The sequence below is a fragment of the Calonectris borealis genome, chromosome 16 (assembly GCF_964195595.1).
Source record: "Calonectris borealis chromosome 16, bCalBor7.hap1.2, whole genome shotgun sequence".
Classification (NCBI taxonomy): Eukaryota; Metazoa; Chordata; class Aves; order Procellariiformes; family Procellariidae; genus Calonectris; species Calonectris borealis.
Window position 1 is genome coordinate 17,237,182 of NC_134327.1, and position 20,407 is coordinate 17,257,588.

Consider the following 20,407-nt stretch of genomic DNA (forward strand, 5'->3'; position numbering starts at 1 on the left):
CGGGCGGTGACAGGCGGGGGGTGACGGGACAACGGGCGGTGACAGGCGGGGGGTGACGGGACACCGGGCGGTGACGGGACATCGGGCGGTGACAGGCGGGGGGTGACGGGACACCGGGCGGTGACAGGCGGGGGGTGACGGGACACCAGGCGGTGACAGGCGGGGGGTGACGGGACACCGGGCGGTGACGGGACATCGGGCGGTGACAGGCGGGGGGTGACAGGACACCGGGCGGTGACGGGACACGGGGCGGTGACAGGCGGGGGACAGCAGGGACACCAGCGGCCCGGGGCGGTGACAGGCCCGGGGCTGACGGGCGGTGACGCCGACGGGTAACGGCTCTCCCCTAGGGGGCGCGCGGCGTTAAGAAGAAGAAGGCGTGGCCGCCGCGCCCACGTGACGCGGGCCTTTGTCATAATGCGCTGGGTCACGTGAGGCGCGGGAGGGGTGGGCGCGGTGTGCCGTTGCGCGTGCGCAGTGACGCGCTCGCGGCGGCCCGTGCGGTTGTCGGCCGGGAAACCCCTCGGCGGAACGCTGGGGCAGGGGCGCCCCAGTCGCCATAGCCAGCGGCCGGGCCTGGGAGCGCTGCGCGCGGGAGAGCGAGCAGAAGCCGAGCCGGGGCCGCGGGGGCCTCTCCCCGTCGTCCGCCCGCCCGCCCGGGCTGCGAGGAGGAGCCGGGCGGGCGCCGCCGCTGCCGCGGCCCAGCTCGATTGCCGAGGGCCGCAGGCCGGAGTCGTTGCGGGGGCGGGGGCCGGGGCCTCGCAGCGCCGCCGTGATGGAGTCCTGAGGCCTCCGCCAGCCGACTGTGCCTGAGGCCGCGGGGCCTAGCCATGGCGGAGCGCCGCGGCCTCTGAGCGCCGCCGGCCCGCTCGAGCTCAGCCCGCGCTGCTTGCCCCGGCCCCCTCGGTGGGCCCTGCCCTGCGCAGCCGCGGGCCCTCAGCCGGCGCGGAGGCCGCGACGCCGTCTGCCGCGGTAGACGCCATCGCGGAGCAGGCACCGCCCGGCCCTGACCATGTCGTGCGTCCACTACAAGTTCTCCTCCAAGCTGAACTATGATACGGTCACCTTCGACGGCCTCCACATCTCCCTGTGCGACCTCAAGCGCCAGATCATGGGCCGCGAGAAGCTGAAGGCGGCCGACTGCGACCTGCAGATTACCAACGCCCAGACCAAAGAAGGTGCGTGGGGGCGGCGGGCGCGGGGCCGCGGGGACCGCCCGGCTGGCGGCGTCGCAGACCGCCCCACGGCGGCCGCGGCCTGCGGGAGCCGCGCTCTGCGCTTTGTGGGTCGTCCCCGCGTACCGTGAGTCAGCCTGGGGCCCACCCCGCCGGCGAGCGGGGGGACCGGGAGGGCAAGCGACGCCGGGGATTAAGCGGGGCGGGAAGCGGTAATGCGATTGGGCCGCGATCGGTGGCTGTGACTTGTATTGGGGGCCTCGCAGAGCTGTTCTTTTGTCGTTGCTGTTCCGACAGCTGCCTTCAGATCTGCGTTTTAGGCGCGGAGCTAGGCGTGGAAGAATACGTGGTTGATGTGCGACATACAGTGCTTGCAAAAGTTTTGGTTTCCTGGAATTCTTCTAGGTAAAATGATAAGGAAATGTGGGAGGATATCTTGTGATAACAAACTTGCTAGATTTCTTTGAAATCTGATGGAGAACGCTGAAAGTGATAGAAATAGAACAGATGGCTAATTTGAAGAAAGTGGGTTTGGTGACTTAATTTTGTCTTCAACTTCTTTTACTCCACTTCATTGGAAAACTGGTTTTGTGGCTATTGCAGAAATTGCTCACAGGCAACATTTTGGATCAAGAGTGTATGTGAGTTATAATCTATGCAGACCCATTAAAGCCATCTTGCACATGAGTGTTCTCTGTATCTGAATTACACTTTGGAATTTCTTGTTAATGTAAGTTCTTTTCTACACCAAAGACATGCTCATTCAGATGCTATTGAGCATCATTTCATCATTCATTTCTAACCTTTTCCCCCCCCCCCCGGTACTACATGTTAATCATATCAGGGCAATACAGAAGTTTTATGGCAGAACATTTATGGTGAATATATGTAAGAAATGTTCCTAGAGAAATCATAAATTCTTTTAAATCTAGTAAATGGTGCTTGATTCTCAGAGATGACAACAGTTTCGTATTACTTAGTATTTCAGTTTGGTAATCTGCTATCTTGATAAGTTTGAATGTGATTAAAGACTTCGGGATGTGACTTTTCAGAAATAAAAAGAATTGTGAAGCGTTTTCATTCCTTAAATGTTAATTTTTTTTTTCCTGTGGTTCTGTGACACTCTTACAACAGTCTTTTCTTTAAAATGTGTACTAGTGGTTTTTTTTCTCTTCCTGTTTGATGTATTTTAAAACTTAAACAGAATGATATGTATGCTGCGGTAACTGTAACTTCAGCCCTAGCCCTTAAAGTGGTTGGACCTAAAGCTCGCTGTTTATCTACAGATATTTATTTTCAGGAGACTGTCTGTGAAGAGACTTAACAGTGCCACGTTAGGGGTCTTAGGGATGCCATTGGATTGCATGACATACGTAGGTGGAGATACATTTCAGAAGTCTTGAATTTTTCTAGCAGTGTTGAATAAAATTGTCAAGAGCTTTTGAAAAATGTTTAATTTGCTTTAAGGGCTTTGCTGCAGAAGGGTCTCTGAATTTTGTCTTCAGCTGCTAGTGTACTTTCAGCTTCACAAATGCTAGCAGGCTGAATGGCCAACTGGCTGACATCACTACTGTGATAGTTGGGTCTGTGTAAAACAGAGCCTTAAAACCAGAATGTTGGATGGTAATAAACTGGGATGGAGCCCAATTATTATCACCAGAAGAAAAAAATGTTTTGAAATAGGCCTGTTTTAGCAGGTGAGGAACAGAAAGCCAAGTTTTAAGTATAGTTTTTTCTTCTTATAAATATGTTACCCCATAAAGTGTTACTCTAATATACATAATACCAGTTTTACCAAGTGTGTTGCTTCGTTTTCATACATAATCAGAATCCAGTGAAGAAAAACTATCTGCTTCATTAGGTTACTTTAAATGTGGTGTTGTCTAAAGGTGAAGTTAAAGAAGGAATATCTTTCATACTTTAAAGAGCATCACTCTTGTTTAACAGGGAGAAGCTTCTCCTCTAGGTAGATTGTGTTGCACTTTGATCTTTGAAAAATGAGTATAAAATTTTAAATTATGTATTAGTGACACAGATACTTACGGAAGTTTTCGTATGGGTGTTTTTCATGTGAAAATGCAAAAATCCCCCAGTGGTTTTCAGAGCAAAGCTAGAGAATACATTTCAGTGCAATATATATGTATGCCAAATTTTTGGTTTATATGCATAACCATGAATTTCAGTTTTTATTAATCAGATGTAGATGCTTAAACTCACCTTCAGAAGATAAAGATAAAATCTAGACCAGGATTCTGCCTAAATGGCATGTTTGGAATTCTTATATGTGGATATAAAGTATTGGTTTTTTATAACTTTGTCTGTGCAGGAGTCCTGACTAAATGTAAAAATGATCTTTGAAAGAACAAAGTGAACCTTGAGTGGAGATGGCCTGCTTGTTCAGATTTTTCCAAGTACTCTAACCTTTTACAGTTCAGTAACTGTTACTTTTCATAATGGAAATCTAGTAATAGAAGCAATGCTAATAGAAGCTAAAAGTAAACAGGATTTTAAATATGAGTGGAAAAAAATGATGTGATGGACTTCTTAAGATGCTGAGAGGGCAAAATGGATGATTTGGACCTGTTTTAAAAGGGAGGGTGTCCTATTCCTGCTTTTATAAGTATGTTAATGACAAAAGGAGAGCCAAGGAGAATCTCCATCCTCTATTGGGTGCGGGGGGGAACGTTGCCACCAAGGATGAGGAAAAGGCTGAGGTACTAAACGCCTTCTTTGCCTCAGTCTTTAGTAGTCAGAGTGGTTATCCTCAGGGTATTCAGCCCCCTGCGCTGGAAGACAAGGACGACGAGCAGGATAAACCCCCCATAATTTAAGAGGATGAAGTTAATGACCTGCTACGCCACCTGGACGCTCACAAGTCTATGGGGCCGGATGGGATCCACCCGAGGGTACTGAGGGAGCTGGCGGAGGAGCTTGCCAAGCCGCTCTCCATCATTTACCAGCAGTCCTGGTTAACTGGGGAGGTCCCGGACGACTGGAGGCTCGCCAATGTGATGCCGATCTATGAGAAGGGCCGGAAGGAGGATCTGAGGAACTACAGGCCGGTCAGCCTGACCTCGGTGCCGGGGAAGATCATGGAGCGGTTGGTTTTGAGGGTGCTCACGAGCCATGTCCGGGACAACCAGGGGACCAGGCCCAGCCAGCACGGGTTCATGGAAGGCAGGTCCTGCTTGACCAACCTGATCTCCTTCTATGACCAGGTGACCCACCTTGTGGATGAGGGAAAGGCTGTGGATGTGGTCTGCCTGGACTTCAGTAAAGCCTTTGACACTGTCTCCCACAGCATTCTCCTAGAGAAGCTGGCGGCTCACGGCTCAGACAGGTACACTCTTCGCTGGGTAAAAAACTGGCTGGACGGCCGAGCCCAGAGAGTTGTGGTCAACGGAGTTAAATCCAGTTGGCGGCCGGTCACGAGCGGTGTTTCCCAGGGCTCAGTACTGGGGCCGGTCTTGTTCAATATCTTTATCAACGATCTGGACGAGGGGATCGAGTGCTCCCTCAGTAAGTTTGCAGATGACACCAAGTTGGGTGGGAGTGTTGATCTGCTCGAGGGTAGGAAGGCTCTGCAGAGGCACCTTGACAGGCTGGATCGATGGGCCGAGGCCAACTGTATGAGGTTCAACAAGGCCAAGTGCCAGGTCCTGCACTTCGGCCACAACAACCCCAGACAACGCTACAGGCTTGGGGAAGAGTGGCTGGAAAGCTGCCCGGAGGAAAAGGACCTAGGGGTGCTGGCTGACAGCCGGCTGAACATGAGCCGGCAGTGTGCCCAGGTGGCCAAGAAGGCCAACGGCATCCTGGCCTGTATCAGAACTGGTGTGGCCAGCAGGAGCAGGGAGGTGATCGTGCCCCTGTACTGGGCACTGGTGAGGCCGCACCTCGAATCCTGTGTTCAGTTTTGGGCCCCTCACTACAAGAAGGACATGGAGGTGCTGGAGCGTGTCCAGAGGAGGGCAACGAAGCTGGTGAAGGGTCTGGAGCACAAGCCTTATGAGGAGCAGCTGAGGGAACTGGGGTTGTTTAGCCTGGAGAAGAGGAGGCTGAGGGGAGACCTCATCGCGCTCTACAACTACCTGAAAGGAGGTTGTAGCGAGGTGGGTGTTGGTCTCTTCTCCCAAGTAACTAGCGATAGGATGAGAGGAAATGGCCTCAAGTTGCGCCAAGGGCGGTTTAGATTGGGCATTAGGAGAAATTTCTTTACTGAAAGAGTGGTCAGGCCTTGGAACAGGCTGCCCAGGGAAGTGGTGGAGTCACCATCCCTGGAGGTATTTAAAAGACGTGTAGATGAGGCCCTTAGGGACATGGTTTAGTGGACATGGTGTGTTGGGTTGATGGTTGGACACGATGATCTTAGAGGTCTTTTCCAACCTGTATGATTCTATGATTCTACTATAAAGGCATGTTCTATAAAGGCAGAATTCCCTTCAAAAAGCCTATACTCAAGAATGATGCATTTAAACTTGCCTCCTTTTAATTTGATCGGAATTTCTTGACCTGTTTTTTACAATAGATGTTCTCACAATATTGTGGAAGAATTGCAAACTCCAGAACTTGGATTTTCTAAGTGTTCTTTCTTGCCCTGTAACATTCTGACTCGAAACACTTGGAGAATGTGTTGTTCTGCTTATCAGGCAAAATACAAAAAAAAAAAACACCAAAAATGTGACTCTGAACTGGTCTTAGATTAATATTTTTAAGCAAGAATATTGGTCTTGTAAGACTGTCTCTTGAACTCAGAACTTGCTTGGGTTCAGCATTGCATGCACTTGACAGTTTTAGTGATGTCATGATGCGATGCCTCCAAAGTGAACTCGTGCTAACTCTGAATGAAATCATGTGGCCTCACAGCGGAGGTCTGTCTGTCTACTGGAATGTCTTCAACACTGCAAACTTAGCATTTGAGAGAAGACGTTTAAGCAACTTTTAAACCTTTGCCCTTCGCTGTGCCATTTTGTGCTGCAGTGCTAGTATGGGGGATCACTTTGGTTACACCTCAGAGTGCAATTAATTCTTGGGCTGCCGTGCAGCATTATTGTGTAGAGCTTTCAGAAAGGGTATGGAGTTCCCCATTTCCCTGGTTTAGTTGAGGGTAAGTCACATACCCTTTCAAAAAACATGATGTTATAGCGGAGCTCGTGCACTGCCTGTCTGGGAGTCAGCTGCTCTGACTCCATCACCAGCAGGTTTGGGACCTCTCGGGGGTGTTCTGTCAGCTAGGTTAATGTCCCTTGGCCAGGTGCTCAGCGTGGGCTCACTTTGGTCCATTACCACCTTGTCTCCAGCATTGCTTTTGCTTTCCCAGTCACACGCTGAAACAATAGGCATACAGTGCCAGTAAGACATTAAGGTATCGGGCAGTCTGTATAATCAGATTAATGATTGAAAGTATGTTAGATTTTATTGACTCATCCTTTCAAAGCAATATAGGTACTCTTTTGGAGCACAGTTCTGTGTAATAATGATGCAAATGAAAGTTCCATGAACTGTTTGGCCTACTGAACTACCTAATTCAAGAAATGATGATAATATACCAGTTGTAGATGAGATCATTGACACCTATTTTGGTGGAAGCTGAAAATCCAGAAATAGTAGTCCAGTCTATTAATCAGGATGTTTTGAGGCAGTGCTTTCAGTGCCAGCTGATGATTTGTTTGTCGCAAAGTGTGCAAGTGGTGTTGATTAGAACAGAGTTAAAAAATCACGTAATGAGAAAGCATATTTTCAAGTGCTAGGGAGAAAATGTGTGCTTGGGAGTTACCCTGTTTTCTGGTAGAGACGGTCTGGCATGTTAGTAGTCATTTTCATCTCTTACTCTGCAGATCCTTCCCCCGGTAGCATAATAGCTGGTTAGCAAGGCATCTAAGCCTAATAAAGGCTTTTCTTTGTTGTTTCACATATAGGCTTGCCTTCTGATGACTTCTGTTTTGATGAGCTTCTGTACTTTATCTGGGTGAAAATCTCTAGATAGTGCTCAGAGGGATGATTTTGCAGTGCTGTCAGACTCAAAATGGTGGAAGACAGTTGTGGACACTAATGCAATTGCTGATTTCAGATTTCTAAGTCGGTGTGAGGCAGCAGTGCAGCTATTGTTTAACTTGTCTGCCTCCATTCATTCCTTGAAATACTTCTTTCCCTTGACTCTTTCAAGCGTACTGTTTTCTTGTAGAATAGATAGCGAGTTTTAGACTGTTATGTCTCCTTTGCTCTTGACTTAAATATAACATCCAAATCTTCCTTTGCTTTTGCAAGCTTTCTGAGTTAATTGAATACTTATTTCTAATCACAGGTCAGATTGACAAAAGCCCAGTAGCCACTTATTTGCCATCACTGGCAGTAAAACAAATTTTGTGCTATAAGGGAGTAGCAATCAACAATGTTGTTACCTCCAGCTTTGTTGAACGTTTCTATTGGAGCTCTGCTTGGACAAGTGTGAAAAGTAGCCTTGTTGAGCATGATGTCACTGCTCACTTTGCAGATGTGGAGTCATGTGGCGAGGCAGAGTGACACTGCTTTGCAGGTCCTGGTAGTTGCCAAGTCTCTGCTAGGGGATGTTGCTGCCCATGGGGAACAGGTTCCTGCTGGGAGATGCCAGTTTAGTCTGAGAGCTGTTAGACTAAGCTGGAATCTGTTAAAATTCAAATCAAGCAAACAAAAATTTCCAGGGGCTTCAGGAATAGTGCTCCAGCTTTAGTCCTTTCCTATTTACAAAAAAAGTTAACTTTTTAGTCTACATTGTTTGACTTCACCTTTAATAAAATTTCATCACCAAAATTAATTCAGTTATTTGAGGTGAAGGAAGAATAAATGTATTAAAGCCAACTGGTATCAGGTCCCTTCACAGAACTAACTCAGCAATGTACTCTGCTGTATGTCAACACTCTTCCAAAAATTCTCTGACATGGTGACCAAGCTAGTAGGATACTTCAAGTACCAAATACAAATATGTGCCATGATAAGTGTCCTATACAAATAAAGCCTTTATTTCACCAAGCCATTGTCACTCTTCAGTTGATCCATTTACATGTGTACTGATTGACTTTCAAGGTGAATTCATTTTTATATCAGTCTGCTATTAGATGGCTGGAGCTCTCTTCACTGCACATTTAACAAGCGATGTATACACGCAATGCTACTCAGAAGGCATATGTTAATGCTTCTCTCTAATGGTCAGTGAATTGTCACAAAATACTAAAAGATGACTTATTCCTCTTTTTGCATCATAGACCTGTTGTGCATGTCCAGATTGACCTTTCCAGGCTTGCATAATTTGTGAATAAAAGCATTGGTTGCTGTCACTCGTAATCTTCTGCAGAACTACCACAATCCTCAGTTTGGCACAGGCGTAGCAAACTCCTGCCTTTTTGTGGAGCCACTGTTGCTTATCCTAGATCTCTGAAACCTCAACCCAGTGGTTTGTGATCTGGATCAGAAAGAATACTCTGTATGACTCCGTTCAGCAGGTAGAAACAGCTGTGTTGGGCTTCTAGAACTGCAGCTGGCGTGATCTCCCAGTTGTTTGTCTGGGCCTCAGCACTGTTTGAGCTCCTTCTCCATCAAAAAGTCCCAGTGGAGGCCTTTCTTGGCAGGTGGCTGTGCAGTGGTGAGATTTTCCTTTTGAGAAGAGCTCAAGGGGTTGGTTTCAGGATATAACTTCTGTAAAAGCTTCTGTTTTCATCATTGGTAGTCCTTTCTCCTACAGTTTGAAACTGCTATGAAGTCCAGAGGAAGCTTGCTGTGCGGTCCCCTAGGGGGAAAGATCACGAATTAGTTTCAGCTAAATGATTTCTCAGTTTTCTGAAGAAGCATTCTTTCATTTGGAAGTAGAAGTAAAAATTTCATTTCATTGTTGAAATGATGTGTTCTGGCACATGTGTTTTGGTCTCAGAGAGGTTCCTGCCCATAGGAATAATACACTGAAAAATGGAGCATAAATTGTGAAATATTTGTATTTTGTGTGTGATCACTGGGCAAAATGATCACTGGGCAAAACCACCCTGACAGAGCTTGACGAGGTATACAGCATCTTTGGTTTTCAGACCATTGTTCTGATTCGGTCGGCAAAGGTAAGGGCTTTTAATATTTAAAACTGTAGGCAGATTACAGGGAATGGCGGCTGATAGTGTTTTAAAATATTTAGTCATATCCAGCTTGTGTAAGTACAATAGAAAAAGCATTCTCATGGAGAGATCTTTGCATTTTGAGCTTACTCAGTCCAAGTGTCTCAGGTAGTTGGTTTTTTTCCGTTTGGGCCTTATGTAAAAGGTCAGAAGGCTTTCCTCCTCTTCAGAAGACTAACAGGGTGTAAGCCAAGGCAAAGCACGGAGAGCTTCAGGCACACACTGTTTTCTAAAGGCTTTTCAAGGCTGTTCTCCTAAGTAATTTTGTTTAAGTCTCTCTGCTCTGCAAAAAGTGAATCGGAAGAATTCATGTCCCTTTGGTTAATTCAAACTAGATGATTAGCTTAAGAGGGGAGATACCACTTGAGTTTGAGCCAATTCTGCCCTACTTGTGAAAGCAGGCTCAAAAAAAACCCAATTTCTGTGATCCACATTCTAGCACTGCCAGTTTCGTTTCCATTTAAATGTAAAGCACTGGGCAACTGAGAAGTGTGGTTGTTGATGGATTAAGCTCCAAGAAATAGGCAGAGACGGCAGGCTCTCTTCTGTGTTCTGTCAGGCTTGAGCACTGGCAGCATAGGTGAATCGTTTTTAATTAACAGCTATGAAAGCAATGGCGCAGAGTTCTCGTGCTTTAGCTAAGTGCCTGTTTTGTTGCAGGGCAAGCTAGTCAGACTTTAGAATCTGGTTTAGGCAGGGGAGACTTTGCTGTGGTTTGTTTTTCTCCAAAGATCTATTGGTTTTGTAGCCTAACAGAAGCAAAAGCAACTCAAGCTAGGTCAGGAAAGAACCTCATGCATTAGCAGACTCTCCTTTAGTGACCTTTGAGACCATTTTGCTGTTGGCATTCAAACTATTTTAAAAAAATGAAATTATTTTGCTTCGTGTGTTTGATTATCAAACCTGAAGATTTCTTGAAATGTACTGTTAGTGAGTTGAGACGATAAAAGCACGATGTTACATATAAAACTTTGCTTCTATATCTGTAGAGGGATTCTCTGAAGTGCTATGTAATTACATATTAATATACATTCTTACGAATTGACTAATTTTTTTTCTGTATTTTTGTTGTTTTCAGAATACACAGATGATAATGCCCTGATTCCTAAGAACTCATCGGTAATTGTTAGAAGAATCCCTATTGGAGGAGTTAAAGCTACCAGCAAAACATATGTTATGTAAGTATCCATAAAGCATTGTATTCTTTGTCAGGGGTTTCAGTGTGTTAACTTTTTTTATTTATATTAGTTTACAGAGGCATTCAGGTTTTATCTTTCTTGTTAAAGCTGCTGTTAGTTTTTGTTGTAATGGGGTGGATTTTAACATATCTGTCCCAAAGTAGACTGACATTTTTAGGCCTTCTGGGACATGGGTATCAAACTCCAACAATGGTAACTTCTAAGATGATTCTATTGACTGGGGTTGCTTTTTCTGAGACCCAAGTTGTAGATCCTGTTTCCTCTGCATGGAGAGATTCCTTGCTATACGTGTTTGCTTTTATAGTAAAGACAGATACACATTGTAGTGTAAACTTATAATTTGTTCCTGACTCAGAAGAGTCTGATTCTCAGTTTGACTATTTCTTGCATTTGGGGGAGGAAGGGGCGGGATGTGGCAGGTATTCTTACGCCCCAAATCTGGAGTTTTTGTATACTAGCTATAGAGGAAAGACCAAGGGTTGCCAGCTGGTGAACCATGCAAACAAGAAGTTTCATTCATAAGTGATTCTATTAGTTTCCTAAAGACAATGTCCATTTCAGGCAAGAGAAAAAGAACGGTATCCTTAAGTGTATTGCCTTTTGTGCGAGTACGATGAAGGAATAGTTAATCCTTTCCAAACATGAAACTCAGTAAGCAGTTTAGCATGTTACCAAATGTTACTAGTTATCTTTCTGAGTCTGTTTTCACCCTAAGCCGATATCTGTGCTCCAGGTTTTCATTCTGTATTCCTAAGATTTATGGAGGACAGAGAATCAGATGTATTGATTAAAATTACAGATATTCAAATGCAATCCTGACTACAGGATTATTGCTGTCATTTTTGTATTCATACAGTCCAGTTCTATATCAGCCACATTCTCATTGTTTGAATGGTCATGTTTTCCAGCCTTCTTAAAGATATGCCTCTCCACCACAATTAGTAGATATTATTAGCTTGTGGTTTTGCCATGTCTTTCTAATGTTGGTTCTCAATAAATAAAGTACACTGAGTTACAGTGTGTCTCAAACAAACAGTACAGCAGCATCCTGGTACCCATGAAGCATTTGCAAGCAAAAAAAATCCAAATTTATGTGGCTCTGCATGTAAACTTTGGGCATATTACTGCAGTAGTTGTTGCAGTGCTTTCAGGCACTCTCTAGTAATTCTGTATGCCAGAGCGTTGTGCTTATAAACATGGCCTTGTTTTGGGGGTTAATTTAAACATGTATGATTAGTGCTGTCTTCTCAATGCATCCTCCATTTCTGGTTGGATGGCACCCTCTCCTGGTATTGTAATGCTGCCCTAAAATGAGAGGATAGATGCTGCTAGCATCAAAGATCAAATAGATACCTGCATGTGAGGATAAGGAAGGAATGGCACTGCTGTTCTAACATTGAAAATTAACCAGGCAGATTAGCTTTCTGTTCCTTCAACTGAAACATTGCAGAAACCACTGGTAGCGTGGTTAATGTTTGGGAATGATGAATGTATGCTGTAATGGTGGAGAGGCCTTCAAAAATGCGTTACTTGCCTTGTAGTATGTTCTTCAAGGTAAATGTATGAAGAAATCATGCTGTGGTAATCTAAAGTATGTCCTTGTACTTCCTCAACTTCAGGAGGTACGTGGCTGTCATTGCGAGCCTGGTGGTGTTCTAGCAGTGGCAGGGAGCGTGCGCCTTTCTATTTGTACACCAATTGCACAGCAGCCTTTGAATTGCCTCTGCTCATGGGACACTTTGGATGATGGATGAATTGTTTGTTAACGACATCAATGGTTGCATGTCTGATTCATGATGAATAGCATGCCGATACAGATCAATGAGTATGTGGAATCTCAGCGAGTTTTCAAATGTAATAAATATTTCCTAAAATACTGTAGCATTTTCAAGATTATCTTAAAGCAAATTCTGGCAATTAAGACCTTTTTTTTTGTCACAGGACTCCTAAATCGCACAAAATCCTAGAAACTGCTTTCAGGTGACATTTCTACTACTATTTTTAGTCAATATAGCATATGTAACACGTTTAGTATTTTGGCACTTTCATGGCTAAATATAGTAGATATCTGAACACAGTGCTTGGGCTTCCACAAAGAAACACTGTTCTAAAGAGGATGCTGCTGACATTTTTATGTTACTCCTTTGTCAGATGACTGATTTTTTTTCACTTAAGTAAACTTGCACTTCAAAGTGTGTAGACTATCATTGTTCGTTCTTAGAAACTGAAGTACTGTATCTGGTACCTATTTGTAATACTAGGAATATACAGATTGGCTAAAGCTACCTTCATATTTTGATGGTTGATTATTTAAGAACACAAAACTGTAGTACGGACTTCATATTTTTGATAGTTACATAGCAGAGATAAAATATCTGAGGACTTCCGCTTGCACTGTTGTGTTCTGTATCTGTAAGTTTTAGAGTAATTTGTGACAAAGTAGAAATGTGATTTTTGGGGTTTTTTTTTAGTTGCACTGAAGGTACCAAGAGAGAATAGTTTACGTATACGAATAAATTTCCACATTCACTAGACTATGGGAACATAATGTTTTGATGTTCAGGTTTCATAATGTGTTTTCACTGCTTTGTTGGGTACAAGTGCTTTATTTTAAATTCTAATCACCTTTATTTCTTCTTCTAGAAGTCGAACTGAGCCAGTGAGTGGAACATCAAAAGCAGTATGTAAAAACACAATCTCACACTTTTTTCTACACACTGCACTTAATTCTAAACAATGTAGCCTTTTATTAATTTTCCAAACATTAACTTAATATATTTTCAAGTAAAACATAGTATATGTTGTAAATACAATGTATTTGATTCAGCATAGTAAAAACTGAGTAATGCCATCATTTGCACAGTTCTAATGTGAATATTGGTATTTGTGCCTAGTAATGCATTGTATTTCATATTGAATATGCTAGAATATTTCCTGTATGACTTTGTGTTGTACAGATAATGTATGATCGTTTTTAGATCATGTAGGTTCAAGGTTTGCACAACTGAACATGGTGCCATGTTCTACATCTGTCTGTCTATAGCTAGTAATATGTATGTTTGTATAGGTTGTTGTGTGCTTTTTGTTTCTTGCAATAAAAATTGTTTGGAGTGTATTTTTTGCCATTTTCACATTGTATCACTTAGCTTTTGTTTTTAAATACTTTTTTTGCCTAATGGTTTTTGAAAATGTTATCAAAAACCACTGAGAAGCCATTATTGTTAAACTTGGTACTGTTTCTTACTTTTGCCTTGGGGGTTCAAACAAATACCAAAACCAACATATCCCATATGTTTTGAGGACAGTTCTGTACAGCTAAATGATTTCTTTTCATGTCCTTAAATATTTGGGTATTTGATCCTAAAACTGTATGATTGAAGTGATATTGTTTGGGCCCCTCTGAGTGCATAAATGTCTTTAATAGATTGCCGTGAATTTAAATATCGTTGCTACACAAAGTGGTATTCTAAAGTTCTGTATTTGATCTTTCCACTTTATCTGATGAAGCAGTTTAGTTTAATAGTTTGTCTGCAAGTGAAAGTATCTAATACAAATTTTGGCACAAGGTTAGAGCCTGGTGCATTTGTGGGTAAAATCCCTGTCATTTTTCTTAACTTCTGCCTGCAGTACTTTTTTGGATCTGGGTGATTTCAGGGTTGGACGCTGCTTTAATTTCTCAAAGGTTAAGCCTTTCTTTAGTATACCACCACTTTGAATTTACATTTGGAAAAGGGGCAGCATTTTTCTTCAGGTTTGAAAACACTGTCATTCTGCTGCTAAAATATAAATAAGTAACACGAGGAAATACTTGACTGGTAATGGTCTAGATCTTGATTTGCCACTTGGGTCAAATAATATGTGTAACTACGCTTTTCAAAATAGTCCTTATAGTATAAAAATTACTATTTGGTGGTTTTTATTTTTCATCTTTATTTTAAGTATAACTGCTTTTTCTTCACTAGAATGGTGTGAGGCATTACACTAACCCTGGATCATTGGATCTGATCACTTGACAAGCTGTTAGGATAACTTAATCTAGAAATTCATGAACTCTGGGTCTGTGTTCTGTGAAGAATACAGCCTCTGATTCCTGTGAATGGTATACAATCAACTTAAAATTGAAAACTTTCTGTGTAGGTCTAAAAACACTAAGTCTAAATCTGCATCCATAATTGTATTGCTGATTGATTCGAATTCCTTTTTGGACATGAATGCCTCTCATTGTGAGTTTGAGTTAGTTTAACTGGCCCAGTGACCCTAGTAGTTAATGTAATGCATTTATGTAAACCACGTTTATAGTATTTGATCTAATTCAGATGGGTTTTTATTTCTTGAAAACAGTTATTTTCCTTTTTGTTTACTAGCATGTGTATAAACACAAATCACATGTTCATAAATAAAGTTAACATTCTTTTAGCCTCGTGTGTTCCCTGGCATGTCTGTATTACATTTCGAAGTAGCATCTTACCATAAGCTAACATAGATGTCTCAAAAAAAAAAAAATTTAAAAAAAAAAAAAAGGAAGAATCCTGGAGTGGGAGGGAAGACTTAGTGTTAGTTAGAACTAATTAAAGTAAATGAAAGGTAAAGCGAAAACATTCCCTTCTTGTTTGCTCTGACTGTACCTGATTTGGGCTGTGGGTAGCCATAGGGAGGGTGGAAGCCTTGCATCTCTCTTTACAAGTCCTCTCTCTCACAGTGAAACCACTGCAGCCTCCAGTGCTTCTAGTGTTAGAGACACAATTAGCTCTATTCTTAAAGCTAACTCAGGCCTTGGTCTGAAGTGTGGGGGTTTTGTTTGGTGGGGTTTTTTTTTAAATACACATATTTCTGTATGTACTTCAAAGCAGAACCTGGATCTTAGTGTTGTAGGAATAAATCACTGGAAAGCTTACCAATTATTGTTGAACAGTAAAGCAGCAAAGTTAAAATTAGTTAAGGGGGTTTTTTTTAAAGGATGTGCAAAAGCTTACACTTTGAATATTTCTTCGTTGTCTTGCTCTTATGTTAGCTGTTATTCTACACTTCCAAATTTTTACTACAGCCAAAGCAAGAAGGTGAATCCTTTTTGTTTTAGTATTGCTGTTTTAGTAACTGCAAGGGTCTCTAGTTGGTATTTGTCTTTGGAAGCTGCAGAAATGCAGAGAGTCATGCCCATTGTTTAGGATAGTCAAGCACAACTGTGATCCTTCCTGGCTGAATTTTTAGTTTAGCCAAGCTATCAGGTTTTAGGAAACCACTGTAATTTACGTGTAGCACTCCAGCAGTGAGATTAGCTTTTTCCTCCTATTTTCTGTCCCCTTTCTCACTTGCATTAGTTTCTGTTTAGACTTCTGTTTGAAATGGGAGTTAATATATTGACTGTTGATTCTGTTTTTTTGGGTTTGGGGTTTTTTTGTTTGGTTCCCCCTTTCCTCCTCCCCCAATTCTTCTGCAGTATTATCTTAGGGTTGTATACAAGTTTCATGGAGATGTTGTTTCTACTTGACTGATTTGAGGGACTGGCAGGAAATACTTCAGTAGAAATTTAAAGGGGAAAAAAAAAGAGAAAAGAATGTAGGATCTTTGGAAGATGGCTGTTGGGCGAACATACTAAATAGTACATTAATTATCTATTTGCTGCTTTTGATAACTGTTTAGTAGAAAGGAGTGCTATCACCTCCTTTAAGAAATTAGACTGTTGCCTGCAGGCCATATAACAACTGCTTCCTAAAAAAATACAAGAACTAATTAATAGTTTATTAACTATTATGTTTTAGTTACTGGTCAATACTAGACTGTTTAATGCTAGACTCCAATAGAGAGCTTTCCTAATTTCTTGTTTGCTTCTGAAAAACCACAGAATGATCGTGGTTATGCCTGCCATGAGAGAACATAGGCCTGTTTTTCCACGTGTAAAAGAGTGGCATATGGAGCATGGAGCTTCAGAATACTTGATCAGACTTCCTTTTTAACATAACTAGGTACAAAATCTTCTGAAAAGACGGGAAGTTGAATCTTCTGGTAAGACTTGCAATGGGAAGATCTCTTTCCAGATCTGGGTGTTCCTCTCCAAAGGCACATTTTCAAGAACTTTTTAGTTGGTAGTATAGCGAGGTTTAGGACACCATGTCCTAAACATATAGAGAAGGAATGATTAAATGGAGTGAGGAATCATCTTCTGCATGTAGATATGTTTTTCCCCACAGTCTGCTAAAACTACTCCCTCGAAGTCGTCCAGTACATTAGGTAGTAAAGGACAAGAGCTTTTTCCAAGGAAGGGTTTTAATCTCTCTTCGGATCAATTTAGTGACCTCTTGAGGAGAGCTGTTCAGTTTACATTGTGAAATTTTATTCTACGTTTTTGAACAACTTAAGACATAATAAGCAGTGATTCGAGTGTCTTTCTGATAATGTTTTACTAGTGTAAGCTTAACTGCTGCCTGGGGCGTAATATAATTCAATATACTGGAAAAGGAACTAGATAAGAGTTACCCTTTTTACTTGTGGAAAAACTGCACTTCAGTTAGTTCTCAAACACTGCAGTCCATTACTAACTAGTGGCCTGGGGACTTCATTCCTGCAAGCTCTTTCAGTAGGTAGCCGGGGGGGGAGGAGTGTGGTTGCAATGGAGAAAAAAATTACAGGATTGTGCTCTGAATCCATGTTTTCATCATCAAGAATATGCTTTGCACTTTCTTGCTTTTGTTTTAGTACTGGGCTGCTATTAAAAATTGGTTTTGGTCTGATAGCAAAGAAAATACTAAATTCTCACACTTTCCAAACTTATTTGGATAGTATGGCCAGTGGTCTAATGAAATACAAGAAATCAGTTTTCTCAATTTTTATAGGCTACTCTGTCATGATAAACACCTTTAAATAATTTAAGCAGTTGGGTTTTTTTTTCTGGACGAAGTCGTAGGTTACTTATATGGCTGATGTTTTGGATTGGTTTTTTTATTTGAGTTCTGTGGGCTATGGTGAGTTTGGCATTTTTAAACTTACTGACAGGATGGGGAGAGTTCATCTTTCAGGGCTGATATGCCTGTGCTTTATTCTGATAGGCAACTACTGTGTTCATAAAAGCATAACCATGTGCATTTATAAGTGATGAGACATTAACTGATTAATTTGCAAACTACACTGCAAATAAGTTTCCTGTAGTGATGCATCCTTCTCAAATAAACTTAGGGGGTTTTTTAAAATCCTTTTTAGCTGAAAATTGGCAGCTTCCTTACCCCTTCGACTTTTAAGCAGTTGTGAGCATTTGACAGAGGTCCCTCTGTACTTATTCTGGAGCAATAAGTTGATCTCAAGCGGGTTTGGTTAGTTTAGTTTCTTCTTGTTAACCACATAGGCACTCTTAAGCTGTCATAGGTTTGGACTTTGTTTTGAACAAATACAAATTACACTAGGTTGGAAATGCCTTTCAGTGACGCTCAGAGGATATAATGCAGACTTTCAGACTACAGTAGAGGTTAACTATTGCTATGTTTTGATTGTAGAACTTGAATATGTGTTTAATTTTTTGTGAACAGATTGATGACTCTTCTGCATCTATTTCTCTGGCCCAGCTTACTAAGGTATATATATATTCTTGTCAAATACTTAAAAAAATAAAAGTGTTTGCTTCATATTTTTTAATCTTATACTGTGATCAATAGCTGGATAACTGTTGTAATTTGAACAAAACTTTAATTTAATTTTTAATAATTTCAAGTATTTATTTTAACTTTAAAATGTGTGTATATTTTGATACTATCCTGTAAAGAGTAGTTCCCAGTTTGGGAAGATAGAAGGGGAGTACCTTATCAGCCTCAACATAATGTTGCAGTATTACTCATCTTCAAGACACAAAGAAGAAGCACTTCAGAAGCTGTTTACCGTTTTTCATACGTTTCGTTTATTTTGCGTTGGAAACTAACACAATTTTTACAGAAGAATTTAATTGGCTGTAAGTTACGGACATTTCAGGGGGGTTTGCAACAGCCAAAATAGAAGCGTTTGTGTAACATGGACAATTGCATGGCTATTTTTGAATTTCTAGTCATTATAGTTACAGATCCATTCTTTGAATGCTGCACAATTTCATAAATTGTAGTATATATACAGTGGACAACACAATCTAATTTGTTTGAACGCAGACTGTGTAAATTGTGTAAATGTACCTAATTGTTTATAGGAATATACCAATGTGTATGTGTGGCATATTAGCAGATGTGACCTTCTGAAACTGTTGTAATGCCATGTTTTGCTATGGAACTGCTTGCATTTTTTGCTCAATAATGTGTAACTTTGTCTGGGAAAGCACTAGTGATTGCACTTTGTGAAAAGGCATAGTGCTAGCCAATTAAATTACTAGTCTTTAAAGTTACAAGGATTAGAGAAGGCAGGGCCTAATGCAGAGTAGCTAGTTCTTTCTTCTGAAAATAAAGGCTGGAGTTCATTTCCAAGAAAGAGAAATCTCTTCCCACTGGTAACTTCTTCCCTCTCTCACTGCAGAAATTAAATTGTGTACATTTGGGGGCGGGGGGGAAGTTTGGAAGGTAGCCACCAAAAGAAATTGGTCTCCATTAGTGCTGTCCCTAAACGTGTCCTTGGTTCTGTAAAGTCATGTGAAGTTTTACTCTAAAATGTGAAAAACTGTCCAAGTGGTGTACACATTTAAGCTTTTGAGAAAATCTAAATATTTCAGAAAAATACAGGAACAGAACATAAAGCAGCTCGAAACTGTTACTTACTCTAACCTCTTTAGTGCAGACTGGCTTAGCATGGAGGCAATGTGTTAACAGTTTTCTGTTTTATTATTACTATGTATTAAATGCCATATTTGAATTTTGGTCTATTCCTACTAATGTTTTGTGGTTTTTGGATGTGTTTTGTAAACCGTTTGGGTTCAAACAAATTAGTCAAGTATCTGTAAAGTTTTCTGTAAATGTTAATGGAAATGATTTCATAGATGTCGATCTGGATTATGTTACTGTCGAGAAAAAACTGTGTATATGAAACAACCATTTAATAAAATGTTGAAACTAGTTGGTTGCTTTTGTGAATGAATGCATATAAAAACAAAAACATGAGTGGTTGATCTGAATGATAGGTGCTTGAAGGTCCAAATAATTTACAGTCACTCCCTTAGACCCTGCTTGTATCTGGACTAGTGTGTAATAAAAACATTTTAACAAATACTACTGAAAAAAAAAAATCAGCTGGCTTCAATAATTTGAAGATCTAGTTCTGCATAAGGTTTATACTACAATTTGTATGTTAAAAGGACACAGGCAACTGGAAAAAACTGCAGGTTTTGCTTACTGTAGTTAAATTAATATGAAGAAGTTAGTAGGGGGGCAACATGCAGTTTGGACTGCCTACAGCATATGATGGTCAAATTTCTACTGAAAAGAATCTTTTGTCTTGCTGAGGGATTATAAAAAGCTTGACTCCTTTTAATGCTTCTGTGTCAGAAGCTGAATTTTAGCAAGCAGAAACAACTTCCCCCGACTGAAGTTGTGTGTCCTTTTAATGCTGCAAAATGTAAATAATGATACTTGCATACATATTTCTCAATTAAATGTACAGTGGATCTCTTCTCCTTCAAATAGTCTGGAGCTTAAAAATCAGGTTAAAAATATTGGATAGTATATTTTTTTCTACACATAGCTTCAGTCCACTTTGAAGAAAATTGGATTGGTTACACAAGTCTTTATGTAAGGTACAAACAGAGCCTAAGGTTTTGAGTGCCCAAGAATGCTCTTTTCAAGTAGGCTAACAGGCACATAAACATCATGTAATGGCGTAAGGACTCCCCAGAATCTTCAGGACAAATATATTTTATATAAGCAGCTGTTTTCATGCAACCTCAGCTAGCGTTGTGCTGCTCTTTACAGGATTGGATGAGTGGTGTTGTCTTTGGCTGTGT

The 20,407-nt window shown here is 41.4% G+C and overlaps 1 protein-coding gene and 1 long non-coding RNA gene across 8 annotated transcripts in view; both read left to right on the forward strand.

Annotated features, from left to right (window-relative positions):
- The first annotated feature begins 493 nt into the window (after positions 1–493).
- The window catches only part of RBBP6 (RB binding protein 6, ubiquitin ligase), a 33,745-nt gene continuing 13,831 nt past the window's right edge, over positions 494–20,407 (forward strand). For 2 of the 7 annotated variants that reach the window (XM_075165593.1, XM_075165597.1), the window contains exons 1-5: positions 494–1,178; positions 10,389–10,488; positions 12,451–12,489; positions 13,153–13,189; positions 18,027–18,071. In XM_075165593.1, coding sequence (XP_075021694.1) covers positions 1,013–1,178; positions 10,389–10,488; positions 12,451–12,489; positions 13,153–13,189; positions 18,027–18,071 — 387 coding nt within the window. In that variant the 5' untranslated portion in view covers positions 494–1,012. Of the gene's footprint in view, positions 1,179–10,388; positions 10,489–12,450; positions 12,490–13,152; positions 13,190–18,026; positions 18,072–20,407 lie in introns of those variants that run through there. The other 5 variants (XM_075165594.1, XM_075165598.1, XM_075165595.1 and 2 more) reach the window with 4 other exon arrangements.
- Positions 1,189–5,854, forward strand: LOC142089299 (uncharacterized). Its single transcript, XR_012676158.1, has 2 exons — positions 1,189–3,799; positions 5,591–5,854. It is a non-coding gene; the product is annotated as an uncharacterized LOC142089299 (long non-coding RNA).